Source organism: Battus philenor, unplaced genomic scaffold (assembly GCF_028537555.1).
Source record: "Battus philenor isolate CCGP_79_NKW_IND1 unplaced genomic scaffold, ilBatPhil1.0.hap1 SCAF_20, whole genome shotgun sequence".
Classification (NCBI taxonomy): domain Eukaryota; kingdom Metazoa; phylum Arthropoda; class Insecta; order Lepidoptera; family Papilionidae; genus Battus; species Battus philenor.
In genome coordinates this window covers 4,328,299-4,347,099 of record NW_027181683.1, presented here as the reverse complement: position 1 = coordinate 4,347,099, position 18,801 = coordinate 4,328,299, and the positions used below count along the sequence as shown (strand labels likewise).

The window sequence follows — 18,801 nt, the reverse complement described above, 5'->3', positions numbered from 1 at the left end:
TAGACAAATTCTGTAACATTATCGTTTGAACAGCGTTGTGTCTTTCTACACACTAAGTATAAGTTTTGTAAGATTGTTTGTGCTAAACAAAGATTTAATTATTCCTTTTAATAAATTACTCATATTCTCAACCTTCCAACAAATTAAATATGTTATTAGTTGCTTTAGTATTTCGTTTTAATCTGACTTTTTTGACTATGGTTTGTTTTCCTGTCGATTTACAACCTGTATTTTTTGGTTTATGGTGCAAAGTAGCCATTTTCCGACAAAGTGGGGAAGGGAAAAAAAGGTGAATACATGTCAAATATTTCAAGGCTGCGGTGCGATGTTTCCGATTTTTGCTAAAGTGATAACGATTGCAATAAATAATCAGTATTAAAGACACGGCGGACATATTTAATTTTATATTTTATTAATGCTAAGAAGTTTGCGCGTAAGCGGGAGCCTGCACCGCTGCAAACAATTTGGTTTTCAACAACAAAGGTTGCAGCGGATTCGCGATGGGTTACTACTGTACAGTACCACAGTGCACGTCTCTCGCCGGCAAGACCAAGAATGTTAAATTCCACCGATTCCCGCGCGACATTACAATGGCCGACAAGTGGAATATTATTCTCAAACGCGGCAAACCATATACAAAATACTCCAAGGTGTGCAGCCTCCACTTCACCCAGGCCGACTACAACGTCACTACAATGGGTAAGAATAAAGGTATTTGGGTTTTTCCATCTCTGGTTCGTATGTTGTAGTGTTTTAACGAGGACTTTAAATGAGTCATCTTCAATGATTGTATACTTTGTTGGGGAAAATCACCAATGATCACTCCCCGGATGTAAATGGTGACAAGTTTTTAGATTTAGTTACATGTTTATTTTTTATTTAGTACTATTTTGCGCTTATTAGAATCTTATAGGACATGTTTCTTATGCTTAGTTGTTTATTTATGTATTGTTTACAAACAACATTGCTTTTTTAATTCATAATATTTCTTTTAGTTACACATGCATTTCTTCTTCATTCAAACATTATTGATCATATTACATTTTATTAGAAAATCATGTTTATCATCTAAAGTGCTTTTCCTGTAAGACACAAGGTTATAGTATATTGTACTTTTTTGTTACATTATTTCCATAATCTCCTTAATAATTATTACTGAAAGCTTTGAAGTTATTATATAGATGAATTGTTATAAATTTAAAGAGTGATTTTATATGTATTGAGGCTAAACATGTAAATTTAATTTCCCTCTTTAAAAGAGAAATGCTGATGAAACTTAGACTTTACCTCAATTACAAGACAGGAAAACATGCAGTTGGAATTATTTCTTTTTTAAAACATGCAGTATCAGTTGATACTTTTTGCTAATATCATTTTTTTTTACTATATAGTTAACTAAAATGCTAATTAGGTATATATATTATCATCATTTCAGCAACAGAACATCCACTGCTGGACTTAGATATATCCTATACATTCCTGTAGATTCCATTATATTTATATAAACAGGGATGGAATAGTAGGGCATTTAAATTTTTACCAAAGAACATTCAATCTTGTGTGGTTGCAATATAATTTAAATTCCACTGTTTTGAATTGATTCTGTAGCATAAAAAATGATTTCTTGACACTGCATTGGAGTGTGTTAAGTGATCCTGTAATCAGATGCAATTGCACACTAAAGGACATTGTGATATTCGCAGGTTGAGGTTTTGTAAACAGGGTGGTTTGTGCACACCACATTTGTTATTATTTTAATAGGCCACACCAAGAGATACTTTGCAATGACAAAGTGTCCAGTGGCGCTTTACGGGATTACCTTTGCTGGGGTTACCAATCCTTCCTAGTGTGTGTAGACCCTTAATCCTTATTTTAAGAGCATTATACTCCATTATACTTTAGCTTAATTAAAACGGATTTGAAGTTATTTTAAGGTACTATTGTCTTAATCATTTTTTTTTAATAAGAGCCGTTTATTTGATCTGTGTTGCATTTAGAATGTCAATATAGGGCAATATTGGGCTAGTCTAGAATACTTGTTCTTTTTGAACATCAAATACATTACCATGTCATTAAAAATATTTACAGGTCACAGACAAACAGAAAAAAAAATTATAGCCTAAGAGACATCACATTATTTATCGGTTTAAATAATAAGCAGTATTTACTTTCTTATTTAGACTGCGAGACTTCATTTGCCCGATTTTCTTTTAATAATTGTGGTTTTTTAAATAAGACTTATATTTTATTGCTACTTGTTTGTATTTAATTTTATCTCTGTTACAACCATGATTACTTAAATTTGAAAAAAATTATTCTCAAGTTTTACACTTTGCAACTTATTTAGTCCTTCATTTCATCTATATAAAAGATCACATAATTATATCCTATATTTAATAATCTACCTAAAATTAAATTAAATAAATGACTTTCTTTTGTAGTTTATATTTTGTATTAATACAGAATTTTTTTTGATCAAGTAAAACATTAATTTACAAAATACTAAAATATGTTTCTCCTTTAGGAGCTACTAAAAGTTGTTTTACACTGTTTGCAAATAAATTCCTAAATGTCTTGTACCCTTTGCGCACATGCATGTGTACAAAGTGTATGCGCATAATCTAATCTGAGTTTAATTAGAAGATGATTTACTTACTGATTTATTATTTATTAAATTGTTTAAAATCTGAGAAAGTATCTTTTATTCATAACAAGTTAAAAAATATCATAAATTGAATTTTTCATTTGTATATTTAACTAACAGTTCGCCTCTGATAAATTTTGTTTGAGGTTTAGAAAAGGCAGGACAAGCATCAATCATGTGCGAAAGTAGTTGAATGAGACCATGGAAATGGATAGGGAATGTATCTGATCTCTCACTCTACAGCTATAGTGAAGAGCTAGTGAAAGCCATTTTCACATTTGTAGCCACCTATATATAAAGGTTAGGTCAAAGATACAGTACTACTTTTAAACAAATAGACTGTGGTTATTTATTCATGCTTCCTATAAGCAACTGTTAAAAAATACAACACAAAGTGATATATCCGGTCAAGGAATACTGTGTAGAGTTGATCCTTAGTTGATTATGGTAGCGACTGAAATAATTCCTGTAGGTGAAATTTATGATACTACTGAAACTTAGTTACATGATTAAATTTAATCCTTGTGGTATTTTCCTAATGGATGAAAAAGTATTTCTAGGTGAAAGATAAGAATATTAGATTATTCATCTTTGTCTACTCGAATTTTTGAAAAAAGAATGCATTGATTATTTAGTGTAATGTTGAGTCAATGTTATTCATATGTTTATTTTTATATGATGATGAAATCCGGTTTTTCATTTTATTTATTTTGCTTGATCGTCTTTCCTTTGGAACTGACAGAGTAGGCATATATGCATATTTAATATTTGTGATTTTAAACTTTCGCGTAATAAATGTACTACTGTACGTAATAAATTAAATTGTACTATTAATAATATGACTAACGAACTGTTCTATTGTGTATTCGAACTAGATCTTTATATTCCGGTTTATGGTCGTCGGTGTGAAACTTAAATCAAACCTATAATTGCCAAGAAACGGAATAAATTCCTTGTCATTCAAGGACTATCATCAATATTCTGGTAATTGTGTGACTCAGTCACTCCGGCAATAATTCTTTAATAATATAATTTAAATTTGGACTTTACTATTGAGTTATTTTTGACGTCACTACAGTGTTAAGGAAGGCAGATTTATATTAATTAATTGGATCGAAATTTATAACTTAAAACGGACATCGTACTTAAGTCTAGTCGGAAAGAATTACACATCAACATCAACCATTATAAATTAACCGAAGAATTTCATTAGTAAAATTAATAATACAAAATACTTTGTCCCAAAACATTAACTTATAAATTCATTTCTTCGAAAAGGCAAGTCAGATGTGATACAATTCGTTTAATATTGTTGGTAACAAAAAAAAATATTTTTTTTTAGATTTAGAACGTACCAATATGATGAAAACCACTTCTAGACTAAGAAGCCCACTGCAAGGCGTAAGCCTACCTCAAAAATCGCACGATAATTTAAATCAAATGCCTCAAGAATCTTACCAGTGACAAAGAACATTTGTAAAAAGCTTGTTTTTTAGCGAAAACTAGTTCGCGGGGTTTTTATTTTTCCTTTTTTGCGTAGGGAAAAATCTTTTCTATACCGGCGCGGCGGCACGGACTGGTTATAACAGCCGTACGGTGTTCTATCATCGTGTATTTCTATTCAGATGCCAGGGTGACCACTAAAGCAAGTGTAAGATGATCACCCAAAACCGCCCCCCCTAAGAGGAGTGCGGGTATTGAGATTCGTCCTTATCGTCCGCGACTGACTCTGATTTTCTGATAGAAGCGTTGCTGGAGATTCGTCCGCCACCAATTCTCCCAGCACACCCTTTTCGGAGTGGTAGTAAAATTAAATAGTAGTATATTAGCCGTCGCAAACGCAAACGACCAAGTCGAGGTTCGACTCCGGCACAAGTTAATCGATATACTAAGCGCGTGTAGAGTGACTGTCCTAGCCTTGGTTCCCTCTTGAGAGTCCTTGCTCCAGGTTACTTCTCAAAGCGGCCCACCTAAGTCATGTAAAAGCTCGGCTGCCTTTCGGTTATATTCCCTCCCAAGATCGGGGAATCTGTAAATGTAGAAATCTGCCTTTACTGCTTAAGTAGAGGCAGCGCACACGTCTATTCTCTGTAGTCCCTTTTGCCTCTGAAATTAGCCCGTCGCCTGGCTCGTTGAGAACGGCCTGGGGCCTACTTTATGACTCGAGCTGATCATGTAGATTTCAGCCTTCATGATGACTAGATCACGGTTAATGAAAAACTACTACACTTTTTGCTCTCAGCTACCTTGAAAGTTAGTGTAGCTATTAATACTAACGAATAATCAGTAATTGAATTATAAAGGGCGTTTGGTTATAGGTGTAAAAGTTATAAAAGGGTGAATGTATAGATCTGTACTTTTCCAACCAACCTATGTAAAATAATTACTTTGAAAAATATTATTTTCCTTTTTTAAACCAACTGGTCAGTAATGTCTGACAGAAGAAAGTCTGCAAGGATAAATAATAAACTATAATTATTTATTTAAACACTTTTTCAATATATGTATAACGGCAAACAGAATGCCGAGTTAACATTCGTAGAATGCCTTTTGGTTATATACGCACCACTTAAAAGCTTTTACATCTATAACCAATTACCCTGTATTCTTAAAGATGATCATCTGCGATCTAACATGACTGTTTATATCTCTAATCAGAAGGCATACAAGGAAAACAGCTAATTGGCGTCCAGACGCTAATCAGCGAGACGTAATTAGAAACATCATTGTTACACTACAGTCACATACGAGCTATAGCTAAATAAAAAAACTCTAGGTAATGAAAGAATGATTGTAGCTAAACTTTCATCAATTTTAAATTTAGAATAAATTAAAAATAAATTGAAAAAGTACCTAACAGATTTGTTCAAAAAGGTGCAAGTAATTTTTTTTTCTCTAAACGTATTTAAATCAATATTTATTTTATCTGTATCGGTTTTGAATTCACCATTATTTACGTTTATTATGTATACACTGGTTTTTTTGTATTGTTAGTATGATTGCAAAAAATGCTCAACATTTAAAAAGCGGTCTTGTTGGCTTCTGTGTTGTCTAATTATAATATTATACGAGAGGTAACATTTCAGATAATATCTATAATAATAGCCTGAAAAAAAATGATGGCAAAAACAGACCTGCTGGGCCATGACCCTCAATCATGAGATAATAACGAAGACACTTAAAAGTTTTAGAATATCAAATATTTGTTCTACATTTATAGATGGTCTTTCAAAATAGTCTCTTTGAATATCGTTCTTCCTATAAAACTATTGTTGTAAGTAGTGTGCCTACTCCTCTTTGAGGGACTTTTTTTTATGGCGTTTTCGGACGCAGCTACTTTTGGCATCTTGTAGATGTATTCCATGATTTTTTTTTCTTTTATTTTCGGGAATAAATGTAAATCGCTATATAATTTCTCACCTAGCATAGTCTCGGTTGTTCATTAGGTCGGCTAAATGTAGCGTTATACAAAAGGAAGACTGCAGTGTGGATGCTTTAATTAATATTTTCTAAAACAAGAATAAACAAATATTAGTGTACAACTCCGATGTTACTGTTTTCTAACAATGTTGAATAAAGAACGAGGGGATCTTTCATATATGCTTAAATTCCTTTATTTTTGTTTGCAATTCTTCTTAAGGAAACATCCACTGCGAAGGTTATCTAGATTTCGGGAACTTAAAAATATATTTAAGTTTCGTCACCTGTAACAGTGTCAAATGTTAAGTATTTGAGACACCACCGTCGATCTCCGATACCATTTAACATGCACCAATCAATAGGATAACGTTTTAGAGCCTTGGTCAATGTATCAAGTATCCAAAAACCTGACTGAATGTTCGTGAAAAATATTTTTAATTTGATGCCCAATGCCCAATCTTGATCTCGATTGGTAACATCGTTGTTAGTTCCAGTAGTTGCTGTTAAAGGACGTCTATCTCGATTATCACTGGATTTAGAATCCACCACTTTTGATAACTAGTTCAAACCAGTTGTAAATAGCACGAGGCAGAGCTTCATCACAAAAAAATAACGAAGTCTGTCGTGACTTTATGGTTGGTTGAAACTTCAAGTAAAAACGTTAAAAATAAATATTATCACACGGTAAATGGATTATCCTGAAATAAAAAATGATTAAGTTGTCTCCAATTTGTGAATATTAACCCTTTCAGGACAATAAGGTTACGGTACCTTATTTAATCAATTTAGCTAGATGTAATGAATTAATAGGCATCCTAAAAACATAATTTATACTAAAAATTCAAAAAAGTTTTACATTTTTTTTGGAAATTTATGGGACAAATATGTCCCTATGGTCGCTAAGGGTTACTTTCTACTTAAACTCTAAATTTTGGTTTACTTATTGGTAAGTCTGTTTTGTTGTAAATAATGTACATTTGTTACTTAGTGTACTTTTTTTTACTTGTTTATGAATAATATAAATATAATAGGGCAAGTTATTTGTGGTACTCGGCGAAACAATTCCTGTTGTTAATGATTAGATGGATTGTTTTTTTGAGACGTTGAAGGTTCAGGTGATTCTTGCCGTTGAAGAGTCGTCGTTTCTTCAACCTCGACATCAAATACCCCTTGGTCATCATCCTGTACTAGAAGTCTTTGGTCTTCGTCATCAAGCACTAAATCATCTTCCTCATCGCTATCGTCACCCACAAAAATTTGAAGAATTTTATTTTTTCGAAGTTCAAAAACTCCACGTCCCTTACGAAACATATTCTGAGAAAAATATGAATAAGAAAATGATAGTATTTTGGTAGATCACCAAACCAAAAGTTAAGAAATTCCGTATAAAAAGTATCCCTTTACGCCGACAGGGACATCCGTGTCCCATAATCTTTATAACGATTTATCACAAAATACAACATAAATACATTACTACTAAATATTTAGAATAACAATTTACTTAACAGGTAATGATAATTTGACACTGTTAAAACTTGAAAAGCACTTTTACAATATCAATTATTTATTCCAAACAGCAGATCATTCGCGCCAAAAGAACTCTGACGTTCCGATGACGATAAACAATAAACGGTGTTAGTTATCCTATATTGCCAGTAAAAAATAATAAAAAGGTACTTTCCGAAATATTAAAACAAAAAAATAATTTACAATGGTTACGTAAATATTTAATTAATCCATGATTTTTGCTTGGGACACCGGCGTCCCCGTGGTCGTGAAAGGGTTAAGAACAAAATGGTTTAATGTAGGTACTTGAAAGAATAGGAAGAGTTCTGTTTTCTAATTTTAAAATATTTTTTATTAATGTTATTTTTTAACTGGAGAGTTTTAAAAACTGTGTGAGCAACATATGATTTAATAAAAAAAAATAATGTGAGAGATTAAGACAAAATGAGAGGAAGTTTATAATAATTATCGCATATTTCCCGGAGTGCAATAGGCAGTTCGATATTATGTCATGGAACGTAATTAGAAGTGAGCATGTTGTGGTAATATTGACTTTTATAACATATTATTTATTACGTCACATAAATGATTAAATGATTTTGTAACACAATATTGGGTGCACCTTTTAAAGTAATTTTTCTAATTTGTTTTGAAGTTTCTTTTTAAGTTATTTCTAGGTTGTGCTTTAGGGTCTACATCCTGGTGAAATAAATATTATTCAGGGTGATACAGAATGATACATCAAAACTTTAAACCTTTTGCATTTTCGATTCGACCCTGTATAATGTTATTACTGTGATACTATTGGAAAGCGACGACGGGGCAATAATTTCGAAAACTCTTTTTCTTACTATATCATCATTACGTCATTTATTTTTTCAAAAACATTTCATTTTTGTACAGGGTATATACTATTTATTAATTGGCTTGGCAGCATATGAGATTTACATTAACACATTGAAAGTCTTCTCATATATTTTTAATCAATCTGTATAAAATTATCCATCAGGAACTCTTTCGCAAATGACAAGCTAATAATATTAAAAATGCTTTTTCTTACTATATTATCATTACGTATTTTATTCTTTCTGAAACCATTGATTATTAAATAGGCGATACAATTCAATAATTGACAACGATTGAGCTTTACAACATTTAACCCTTTCCACTCCAACGTCGAGTGTCACTCGACACTGATTTTGTTCCACAAGCTCCACTGTCGAGTGATACTCGACATGGTGTAATACTTTTTTTTGCGGAAAATTTTAAAACAGGAAAGATTTTTGTTACTAAAATGTTTGAATCACGAATGAATGAAACATATTTTAGAATCGCAAGATACTATAATTCAATTAAATTTTATCGATGCTACCTAACAGCCTTTTAGTGGAAAGGGTTAAACCTTTTACACCTATGTTATATAAGTCTTAGTATTATAATACACCTAAGTATTATATAACTGATGACTGTATAGAAGTCGAGTAGATAATAAGTAGTTTAAGTAGACTAGATACGGGTAGCGCACGACCGGTCATTGTAACGATCTTTGGCGGAAGCCTCTGCCATCAGTGGGCGTCAATCGGCTGAAAAATAAGAATCATTGACTAAAATTTTCCGTGTTGATGTTCCGAAAGGAGCTGTCAAGCTTAATTACTGCAAAAAGGTATAGACTACTGCCACTTCTAACCAAGGGAAGGTGTAAAGACCGCTGCGTTAAACGTGTTTGTTAATGAACTTTGTTTAACTACTTGATTCAAGTAAAACTTAAGTTTAATTTATCATTATTTATAAGTGAAGATGTTTTGCATCTAACAGCACTGGAACTAGAATAATGATAGCTGTAGAAATAAAGATAACCTTGTTATATCTTTCTCCGGGCTTATAATGTCGAACAAAAACATTGAAAAAAACTTGGTAAAGTAAGTCTGTCGGTTATTAAAGAGATAATAAAGTTTTTGGGAATTCATTCCTCTCGTGTTAAAGATATAAAGGTGACCACATAAAACACATTTGTTTGTTGAGGATTCTTCACAGACTATAGGGGAGCTCAATCCGATTCTAGTTTTTATATAACTCATTGTAAATGTTTCTATGTAAATAATAACATATATTGGTGGAAAAGTGTATTTTATTTTATTTTTAAACTGTGTTTATTTATCTTAACTGCCACATTTTATTAACGTCTAAATATATTTGTTATCAGGCCAATGGAAAACATTAAGCAAAGATGCAGTGCCATCACAAAATCTTCCCAAATTGAACCCTGATGGTTCCGTCATGGTCATACGTAAAAGTCGCACAGTTAAATACAAGGAGGGAAGGAAGGAGGATATTGTCAGGTAATAAAACTGTTTCCGTTAATATTTTTTGGATTAACGAGTAAACAAAATAATATTACTTTATATCAGGGGTGGCCAAACTGTGGCTCGCGAGCCACATGCGGCTCTTTGAACGATTATTTTTGGCTCTGATTGATTGTAGAATTATTCCAATATTTAAAATTATATAACCTATGTCAGCTCCTGGGTAATCGAAACAAATTCTTGTTGTAAATATTTACCATTATTATTCCACCTTAAAATTGGCAAAATCCAAACACCGATCATAATTAACTAACCGGCATCTCAAGTATTATTAAGAGTGCTGTCATATACGTATACCATTATATCTAACTACAATACACATATTTTGTACTTTTGTCATATAATTTCAGAAAATATAATTGTTGTAAAAAAATCCTTTGGGTGTTTTAAATGCGTATTACATTGCGGTTCGCAAAAAAAATTTAAATTTCGAACAATGGCTCCAACTATTAAAGAGCTTGGCCACCCCTGCTATATATATACATATTGAAGTAAGCGAATATGTAAGTGATGAAAATAGGTTTAAAAGCTTTAAAAGGGTGATTTGTCACTAACCAGGAAAAAAAATTACACCCATTTTTAATCCAGGGTGATTAGTAGATAGTGAACATTCTGAAATATGTTATTTTTTTTTTCTATTGGAATGCGATAGGACAATTACTTCTGTTAGTACAGTCTGTAGGAATATAAACAAAACAATAATTTTAATATGTAATTATCGGAATTTTGAAAACCCTTTTTCCGCCTTCATTATTATGTTATTTATTATACCTGAAACCACATTGATTTAAAGATAGATTCTCCACGACATTGAATCAGTTATGGGAAGATTCGTGGACAAACGAAAGTAATCTAAATAGCCTAGCGGGTTGGCAAGCTAAAGTGACAGTGGGCAGGCTACATAGCTGGTAGAACATATGACCGCTGAGGTCTTAGAGTTCTGGAGTTGAGGCCTGACCGGCAACCAAGAAGCTAGATCCACGATAGATTCTTTCGTTTATCGATTTATAGAATTTATTGTGTGTTAACTAGTGTCGATTTCATTAATTATAAATTTAAATATATATATTTGAATTTACAATTAATTCATTAAGTACATCAGTAATATGTTTTTAGTGACAAAACAGAGAAATGGTGCTTAAATAGTCAGTCTACAGTGCCCGTTGCCACCACACCGGACAGAGTTCTACTCGCAAATGATGGTTCAGATAACGTGAGTGAATGTGTTTTTATTTATTTCAGGCACTCATCACTATGTATCCAAAAATATATTTTATAAGTTCACATTACAACATGCAATAACTATTTATTATTTCACTAAGAATGTACGTATTTCACTAGGTGGACCGGGCTACATGGTATAAGTCGGAACCTGTCGCACCCACACTATGTAGTTGTATGTGTTGTAGCGAAAAGTCGCTGAAAACAAGCAACGCAAGGACGGTCACTGTGGTGAACTCTAAGGAAGGCCCTGTTCCTTTCAGTGGGCGACTATCGGCTGATAAATGATGTTGATTTCACGCAGTAATAAGAGTACTTAAGACTATTCATATTCTGTGCCCATATAATTAGTTATTTAGTATTTATTAGCTACAGTTAAAATAATGTATAACAGTAAAATAATATCTGTAAAGATTATATAACGGGGACGAATCGACTAGTCTATATTATTATCCTTATTAAGGAATGAGAAAATTTCTTATGAAGAGAAAAAATCTACTATCTTCGTGAAAATTTTTACATACATATATATTTTTCTATACAAACAGGAAGGTCGTCGTCGTCGTTTCAGCCCATGGACGCCCACTGCAAGCATAAGCCTACATATACAAATATATTAATGGGGGATATACTATAATCGCCACGCTTGGCTTAGGTTGGCGAACGAAGTGTGGTATTTTTTAATACACTGAGGACATCGACTTGGAACTTGCTTGTGCGCAGTGGCAATCCTATATAATGAATGCACAAATTGTGAATTTTATAAGATTGTATCACTGAAATCAAACCCACGACCTACAACTGCAAGTCTCAGTCCTAACCGCTGGACTACCACTGCACAAAATATTATATGCAACAAAAAGATGCACCAAAAAGCTTTCCATTAAGAATATAGTCCAATTATTAGTCTTGCAGTGCACAAAAAAGAAAATTAATTTTTGTAAGTCATCAATAAGTAGAATGACTGTTCTAAAATACGTTTTATTTATTTATTCTATTAGACTACCACAACTTTTGTCAAAAGTTATATATACGTAGTTTTTGGAGACAGCTAGTTTTTAATACTTGATGAACCGAATCAAGGAAGTGTTAAAATTGATAATGTTTGTAATCAAATTTTGTATATATTACTTGTAATTTTACAGATTGTGTATCGACTGCAGGCGCTAAACGCAATTGCGAACAATATTTCTCCGCTTCAGCAGCACGACGATCAGAGCCAGGGTAGACCTAAGAAGCAAGACGCGTTCATGCAGACCGACCCCATCCTGTCGGAAGAAGACGACACCCAACCCAACAACAGTTACAGCGAGTCATCTGAGAAGTCCTTCAGCCCGGATCACCTCGACTCGTTCTCCAACCAAGTGTCGTTTCAAAAAGACATGGAAACATACGAAGGTCAAATAAAAAAATACGAAATGCCCGAAGATTACACTGAATCGAACGAAGACTACATCCCGCAAACAAACGAGGAGTACAATAAGGAAGCAGAAAAGTATGCCTTGGAAAGGAAATCGTTGAACGGTTTCGAAAAACCAGCGATCGATCCAATGTACCAAAAACCGGTAATGGAGAACGGGTATCAGAAAATACCAGAAATGTACACATACGAAGAGAAACAGGAGTATACGAACAGGAACGATAACTATATCGCGTACACTAACGGATATCCTGACAGCGCGGAAGTGCTGAGGAATCAACAGCACAACTTACAATTATTGCAAGAGCCTCACAGAATCACAGAGAATCAAAACTTTTTTAACGAAAATCACATAAAGCAAGAGATAGACTTTGGAACGGAGGACGATAAATTTCTATATGAACGGTCAAAAGATCAGATAGGTAATTACATCTTAGATTAATTAAATTCTTACGCAACTTAAAAACACCTTTAATACAATATTCACCTCATTAACATCATCATTTCAGCTGAAGAATGTCCAATGCTAGACAAAAGCCTGCCATGTTTATTTCCAAAAAGAATCAGTTGGAAACGGTCTTCATCCAGCGCCTTCTAAAAACCTTAACAGGTTGTCTGTTCACGTGGTGTTGGGCATCCTAATCTGTGTTTGACATCTGTGATTTTCCGCTCCAGTACCTAAAGGCTCCAGCAGCCATCAGCACTACGGGCACAGCAATACTTTTAGGAGTGATGTAGTCTTTACGTTTGCGTCGAAATTGTAGCTAGGCTCTATATATACACTACAGTTATCAATGTTGGTTATTATTTTCGCTTCTGACGCAGTAATAAAATATGTGAATGGGTGGTTTCTCACCAGTGGTGGTTTCTCCTAAGTATGTACAAAACGTATGTTTCCAATGTTACAGATCCCAACGCCCTGTATAACGAAGGTCAAAGGCATGTAGAGCAGCAAAGGCTTCTGGAACAATTACAGCATCAGGTCAAACAAGAGCCGGATGTAAATAATGGTAACTTTTGACATTTGCTTAGTAGTAGTAGTTTGAAATACTTAAATTTTAGTACATAAAACAAACCAGCTAAACAGCTACTCAACATCTGTTTATTTCATTGAACATGCTCTTTACAGGCATTGTTCTACCATGAATCAGGTTAATATATTTAACTTTTGGATTCAGGAGATGCAAGTTCATTTCGGATTAGGGTATAAAAGCCGCAAGGTTCTTCTCTATATGGGAAGGCATAGGCCACCCCCCCAAAATCGCCATGATGACTTGTGATTGATACTCGCCTCATTTTTGTAGTTCGGAAGACATTACTATTGTACAATATTGTGATCAACTTATCGCATTTTTGCTATTTAATTTTTTTTTCGATTCTCCTTGTGACATACCCGCCCTGATCGCTGATTATTGACTCTAGATATATGATCTCCTTTACATTCTATATTCCACGGAACGCTGCGGTCTGTGCGGCCTGTGAGAGAAATAAACAATCATTGTTTATTATTAAGACGTTAATTTCTACTAATAGGCTAATTCAGTAGATGTTTATCATGTATTGAATTGACTGTATTATTTAAATGCATATTTCAGAGAAATGAACAACGTGTTTGGGGAAAAGACGCTACAACATTAATAATTGAACTCTGTTTTCAGGACGTGAAAATTTATTGCAACCGCAGGGAAGTCCCTATTATCAGGCAAATGGAGGACATAATGATACAAATGGTAAGAGAAAACCTATATGATTTTTTTATTAGTTTTTATATTTAAGATATCTACGTACATATATGTGTTGTTAAATGACATTTTCATACTTCTTTATTAAGAAAATAATTAAATGGTACGACGACATAATGAAGGTCGCGGGAAGTTGTGAATGCGGGCAGCGCAAGCTTTACAGTGGGCATCTATGTGCTAATAAGTAGAAATAATACCTATCTTTTTGTTGGCCGTACTTTGCACTGTCAGAAATGATTGGCCAGTGCAGTCCTATATTATAGTTAAAATAAACCCAAATAAAACGCAATTCAGTCATGAGTTCATTTATTGATTTAACGTGTTAATAATAAACAACAATTGCATACAAAAATAAGTTTCCTTATACATATAATGCAAAACTTCATTTAGCGGGATTATATTTTCTTTGTAATGCTTAATGGTATACTACAAAATTATTTTCACCTATCTGTGTTACTTGTGGTTTTAATTGTCGTGAAATTTCAACAGCTGACTACTATTTTAATTTATTCTATGGTTTGTATGAAAAAAAAGCAAAGGAGATTTAATTATGGCACACAGTTTTTATATTTTTGTGTCCATAGGAACATAAGTCTTATAAATAAAATTTTTGGCCTAATTAGTTGAGCATTCCTCCTGTTTTGAGATTGGCAATGCTTTTATTTTTAAATTCTTACCACAGAGTAAAATAAAAAACGTTCCCAGTTTGCCAAAAAATGTGAAAGGATGTAATCTATCAAAAAATATTCTGAACTGCAAAAATACTAGGAAAATATAATTACATAATTATTAAGGATTTTTCTCTAAAATTCATATTTAGCAAAAAGAAATCAGTTAAGACAATCATAAAAAAAAAAACAAAACAAAAAAATGCTAACCACGCTGAGTTTCTTGTCCTTCCCAGTAGGAGGCGCTTCATAAATTATCGTAAACTTTTTAAAAGTTTTTTGAGTCTTGCAGTGAAAAAAAAATAAAAACTAAAGGTTATTTTTTTAATAGTTAATGGAAGTAGAACTACTACATCTTTTGACTGTAATTTTTATTTATTTTGCAGGAGTGTCAGGTTACTATGAGCAGGTATCAAGACCGGGCCCCGAGCTGCTCATAGCCAAACAGAACGCGTTAGCAGCTCACACGCAGTTATGTAAGCTGAAATTCGACATATTTTAAATCGGACAAACAGTTAATGTTAACGGTCTTGTGACACTGATCTTAATTATGCACACAACTTCATAGTGCTTTATGTGCCAGACAGAGTCATAAGTCCAATAAAGTTGCAAAAGTCAATAAGACTAACAGAGCACAACAACAGTTAAATTTAATGTCTCTAAACAGAGATCATTTAATATTTTAGATTGAATTTGCACATAAGTTTGCAGTGTTAACTTATAAATACCGCCAGTGTTCTTGAATTTTTAAAAAAATATATATAAACACTCATATATGTATATATACATATATATATATATATATATATGTATGTATATATATATACATATATATATATGTATGTATATATATATATACATATATATATATGTGTTTATATATGTATATATACATATACACACATATATACATACATACATATATATACACTTTAAAAAAAATTTTGTATATTTTTTTGAGTCTATCTATGAGTAGAGATAAGATTTTTGGATTGTGGACGAATGAGACAGATTAACGATATATATACCTATGAGAGTGAGACAACAAATTATTAATAGCCTAAATAGCTACTCCGAACATAGTTGCTTTGTTAAGTTATCTATTAGATTAAGACAATCTTTGAAGTCACTTTCTCTAAATTTCTTAGTTTTGCTTTCAAATGATTTTAGGCAGATATATCTGATAATACGACCTTTTTTCTTTGTAGCACTTTTTGGAAGAAAGTCATAATATATATAGTTATAGTTGTTATATAAATGTATAGTATAGTCTAGTTATGTTACCAGTTTTAACTTTATATTTATTGTATGTTATGTAAATCAATATTTTTTCTTTAATTTCAGGGCAAAATACTATGAAAAGACCATTCTTCTACAGTGAAACCTCACCCTACACCGGTCCTCAGGTGTTACACAGATATGAGGTAAAATTTTTTTTAAAGGTTATTATTATAAAATTTTCCAATTCGGAGAGGCATCATTCTAGAAGCTTCGAAACATCTCTTCAAAAATACCACAATGGTTGAAGACCAAGGTCTTAACCAGTGGTTGTTGTTAGTGATGAATTACGTATCCAAGACATGGTAGCTTACTGTGGTGTATCGGAAAGGTTTAGTTACTTAGAGAGCAACCGAAATAGCTATGCATGGAGTTTCGCTGCGAGATCGAAATAGAAATGAGGAGATCCGCAGAAGAGACGAGGCAGTATTGCTTGTCTGAAGTGGCTGTGGTGGGTGGGGCACATCGCTCGTGCGACCGATGGCCTTCGGGGCTGAAAGGTTTTCGAATGGCGACCATGAGCCGGTAGAGGCGGTTTAGATAAGCCTACTAGATGGTTCGACGACATTAATTGGGTTGCGACCGCCTGCATCTAGCAATTACCAGCGGGTAGTCAGCGCAAGACCGGTCATCGTGGCGATCATTGGGGGAGGCCTGTGTCTTCCAGTAGGCGGCTATCGATTGAAACAATAATAAAATTTTGAACATACGTAGGTATTGGCACTGATCGTCCTAAAGTTGAAATGATGAAGATGATAAGAGAATTAATAATTCTGATGATTTTCAATAATCAGAATAAAGTAAAGTGGTTAACGAACTAATAATTGTTGCATACGAAATAAAAATTATGTCTCTTCAGCTTGGGCAAGTGTGTCCAACACTTGTTTTCAGTTATTATACATAATAAAAATAGGAGACTAGAGCAGTATCGATAAATATCAATAAATAGTAATAAAAATATAGATATAGTTATATATATATACACACATATATATAATGCAGTTTGTATGAACTTTAAAACAGAACTAGGTCGAAAACGAACAGTATTTTAGTGTTTCAGGCAAATAATGATTGAATTTTATTTTCAGGATATAACGAGAATTCTTCAGTGAGACGAGAGACATTCCAAAGTAACAATGTAATGTAATTGTATAAAAAAAGATAAATTCTCTAAACGACGACAATCTCTCGACGGTGTATGTTTTTATTGTCTTTATTATTATTTGAATAAAGTCCCTCGACGATATGCAATAGCGTGTAATGGTGCATATAAAGAGGAAATTAGAACCAGAATAATTTCGTGATGGATTTTATTCTTTAATGTGTTTGTTGGCGATAGCCAGTGAAGTACACGAGGATAATGTATGTATTATAAATTTGTACAAATATTTGAATTACGTATTCGTTGTCGGAACAAATGTCGAGTACAATAATTATGGCTCTCATTCACATGCGGTATGATTTGTTTACTTTTACTTAGCCTTTGGTCAAATAGTTTTGACGAATTTTAATATTTTTTTTAGTTGTTTTGATCATAGCTTATGTAGCAGCCTGACAGAGTTAATAGAGATTTTTTTTAAAAAAATGTAATTAATTTAAAGAATTTATATATTTAATTATTTTTATACTCTCTTTTAATATTATTATAATAAAAAAAAACATATTTTTTCATTTTTTTGCATTATAATTTTATTCTTGGACTAGAACATGTTAAAAACAATTTTGCTATTCGTCACTTGTCAAATTTTATAATTATTGATTGTATTCGGTCGGGGAAAAAACTACTTTCGTTTTATATGTACATTCAAGACATGTCTTTTCAAAGTTTATTATCATTTAACTACAATACAGACGTCATTTTTTAATGACTATCATCTCGTTAGTAAACCTGACACTGCCTAAACAATTCTGAAGAAATCGAAATAGGTCGATATGTGACGGGTGTTATATTACCTCCCTGCCAAACTTTATTTTTTTCTGAGTGGCTAAATATGTAGTGTGGTCAGCGATATCACATTGAAATACTGTATATTTTTTAATAATTAATTCCAACCGTTTTCTCTGTGTAAATTCAAATCGAGTGTTCTGCACAGCGGTAAAAGCTCATAAAAACAATATCCTTTCAATCCCTCTGTACTCACAGCAACACTTTATTACAATTTAATCTAAGTTTTGCTACAGTTTCAGAAGCCTAACATAGTTAGCCTTATCGAACGGGATTTACTTTTCATTACCAGTTATCAATCTCCCCAAAAACGGTTTGGTTTCATTACGTTTCATGAGTTCACATTTCATCAGATTTCTTTCAGCTCATGTGATGCTCAAATATCGAGTTTTTTTGTATACCCTATATATAGCTTTTTCCAAATGAGTCAAAACTATTCTTAGGTAATTTATAATTCTTCAGCGACGTTTTTTTTTCTTCTTTTTATGACCCTATAAGAGAAGTCTCCAATAACAGGAGACTTCTCTTATAACGCCATCTGGTTTTGGGCGGGGCTTTACATTAGTAGTAATTCTTTTCACGTAATCTTTTATT

General features: G+C 32.8%; 1 protein-coding gene across 2 annotated transcripts; it reads left to right on the top strand.

The window, feature by feature from the left end:
• Positions 1-284: 284 nt before the first annotated feature.
• On the top strand, positions 285-17,816 carry LOC137922787 (uncharacterized). Of its 2 annotated transcripts, none has more exons than XM_068765854.1 (9): positions 285-699; positions 9,774-9,909; positions 11,050-11,146; positions 12,300-12,996; positions 13,483-13,584; positions 14,233-14,304; positions 15,371-15,460; positions 16,329-16,408; positions 17,351-17,816. In XM_068765854.1, the coding sequence occupies exons 1-9, from the start codon at positions 501-503 to the stop codon at positions 17,372-17,374; spliced, it is 1,497 nt and encodes a 498-aa protein (XP_068621955.1). In that variant the 5' UTR covers positions 285-500; the 3' UTR covers positions 17,375-17,816. The 2 variants fall into 2 exon arrangements, with proteins under 2 accessions (XP_068621955.1, XP_068621954.1); XM_068765853.1 differs by having other exon boundaries at positions 285-711.
• The last annotated feature ends 985 nt before the right edge of the window (positions 17,817-18,801 follow it).

Bases quoted from the DNA above. Each gene is read 5' to 3' on its own strand.
- LOC137922787 (XM_068765853.1), top strand. From the start codon at position 501: ATGGGTTACTACTGTACAGTACCACAGTGCACGTCTCTCGCCGGCAAG. The intron at 11,147-12,299 runs GTGAGTGAATGT...GTAATTTTACAG, and splicing joins CAAATGATGGTTCAGATAAC to ATTGTGTATCGACTGCAGGC. The intron at 16,409-17,350 runs GTAAAATTTTTT...TTTTATTTTCAG, and splicing joins AGGTGTTACACAGATATGAG to GATATAACGAGAATTCTTCA.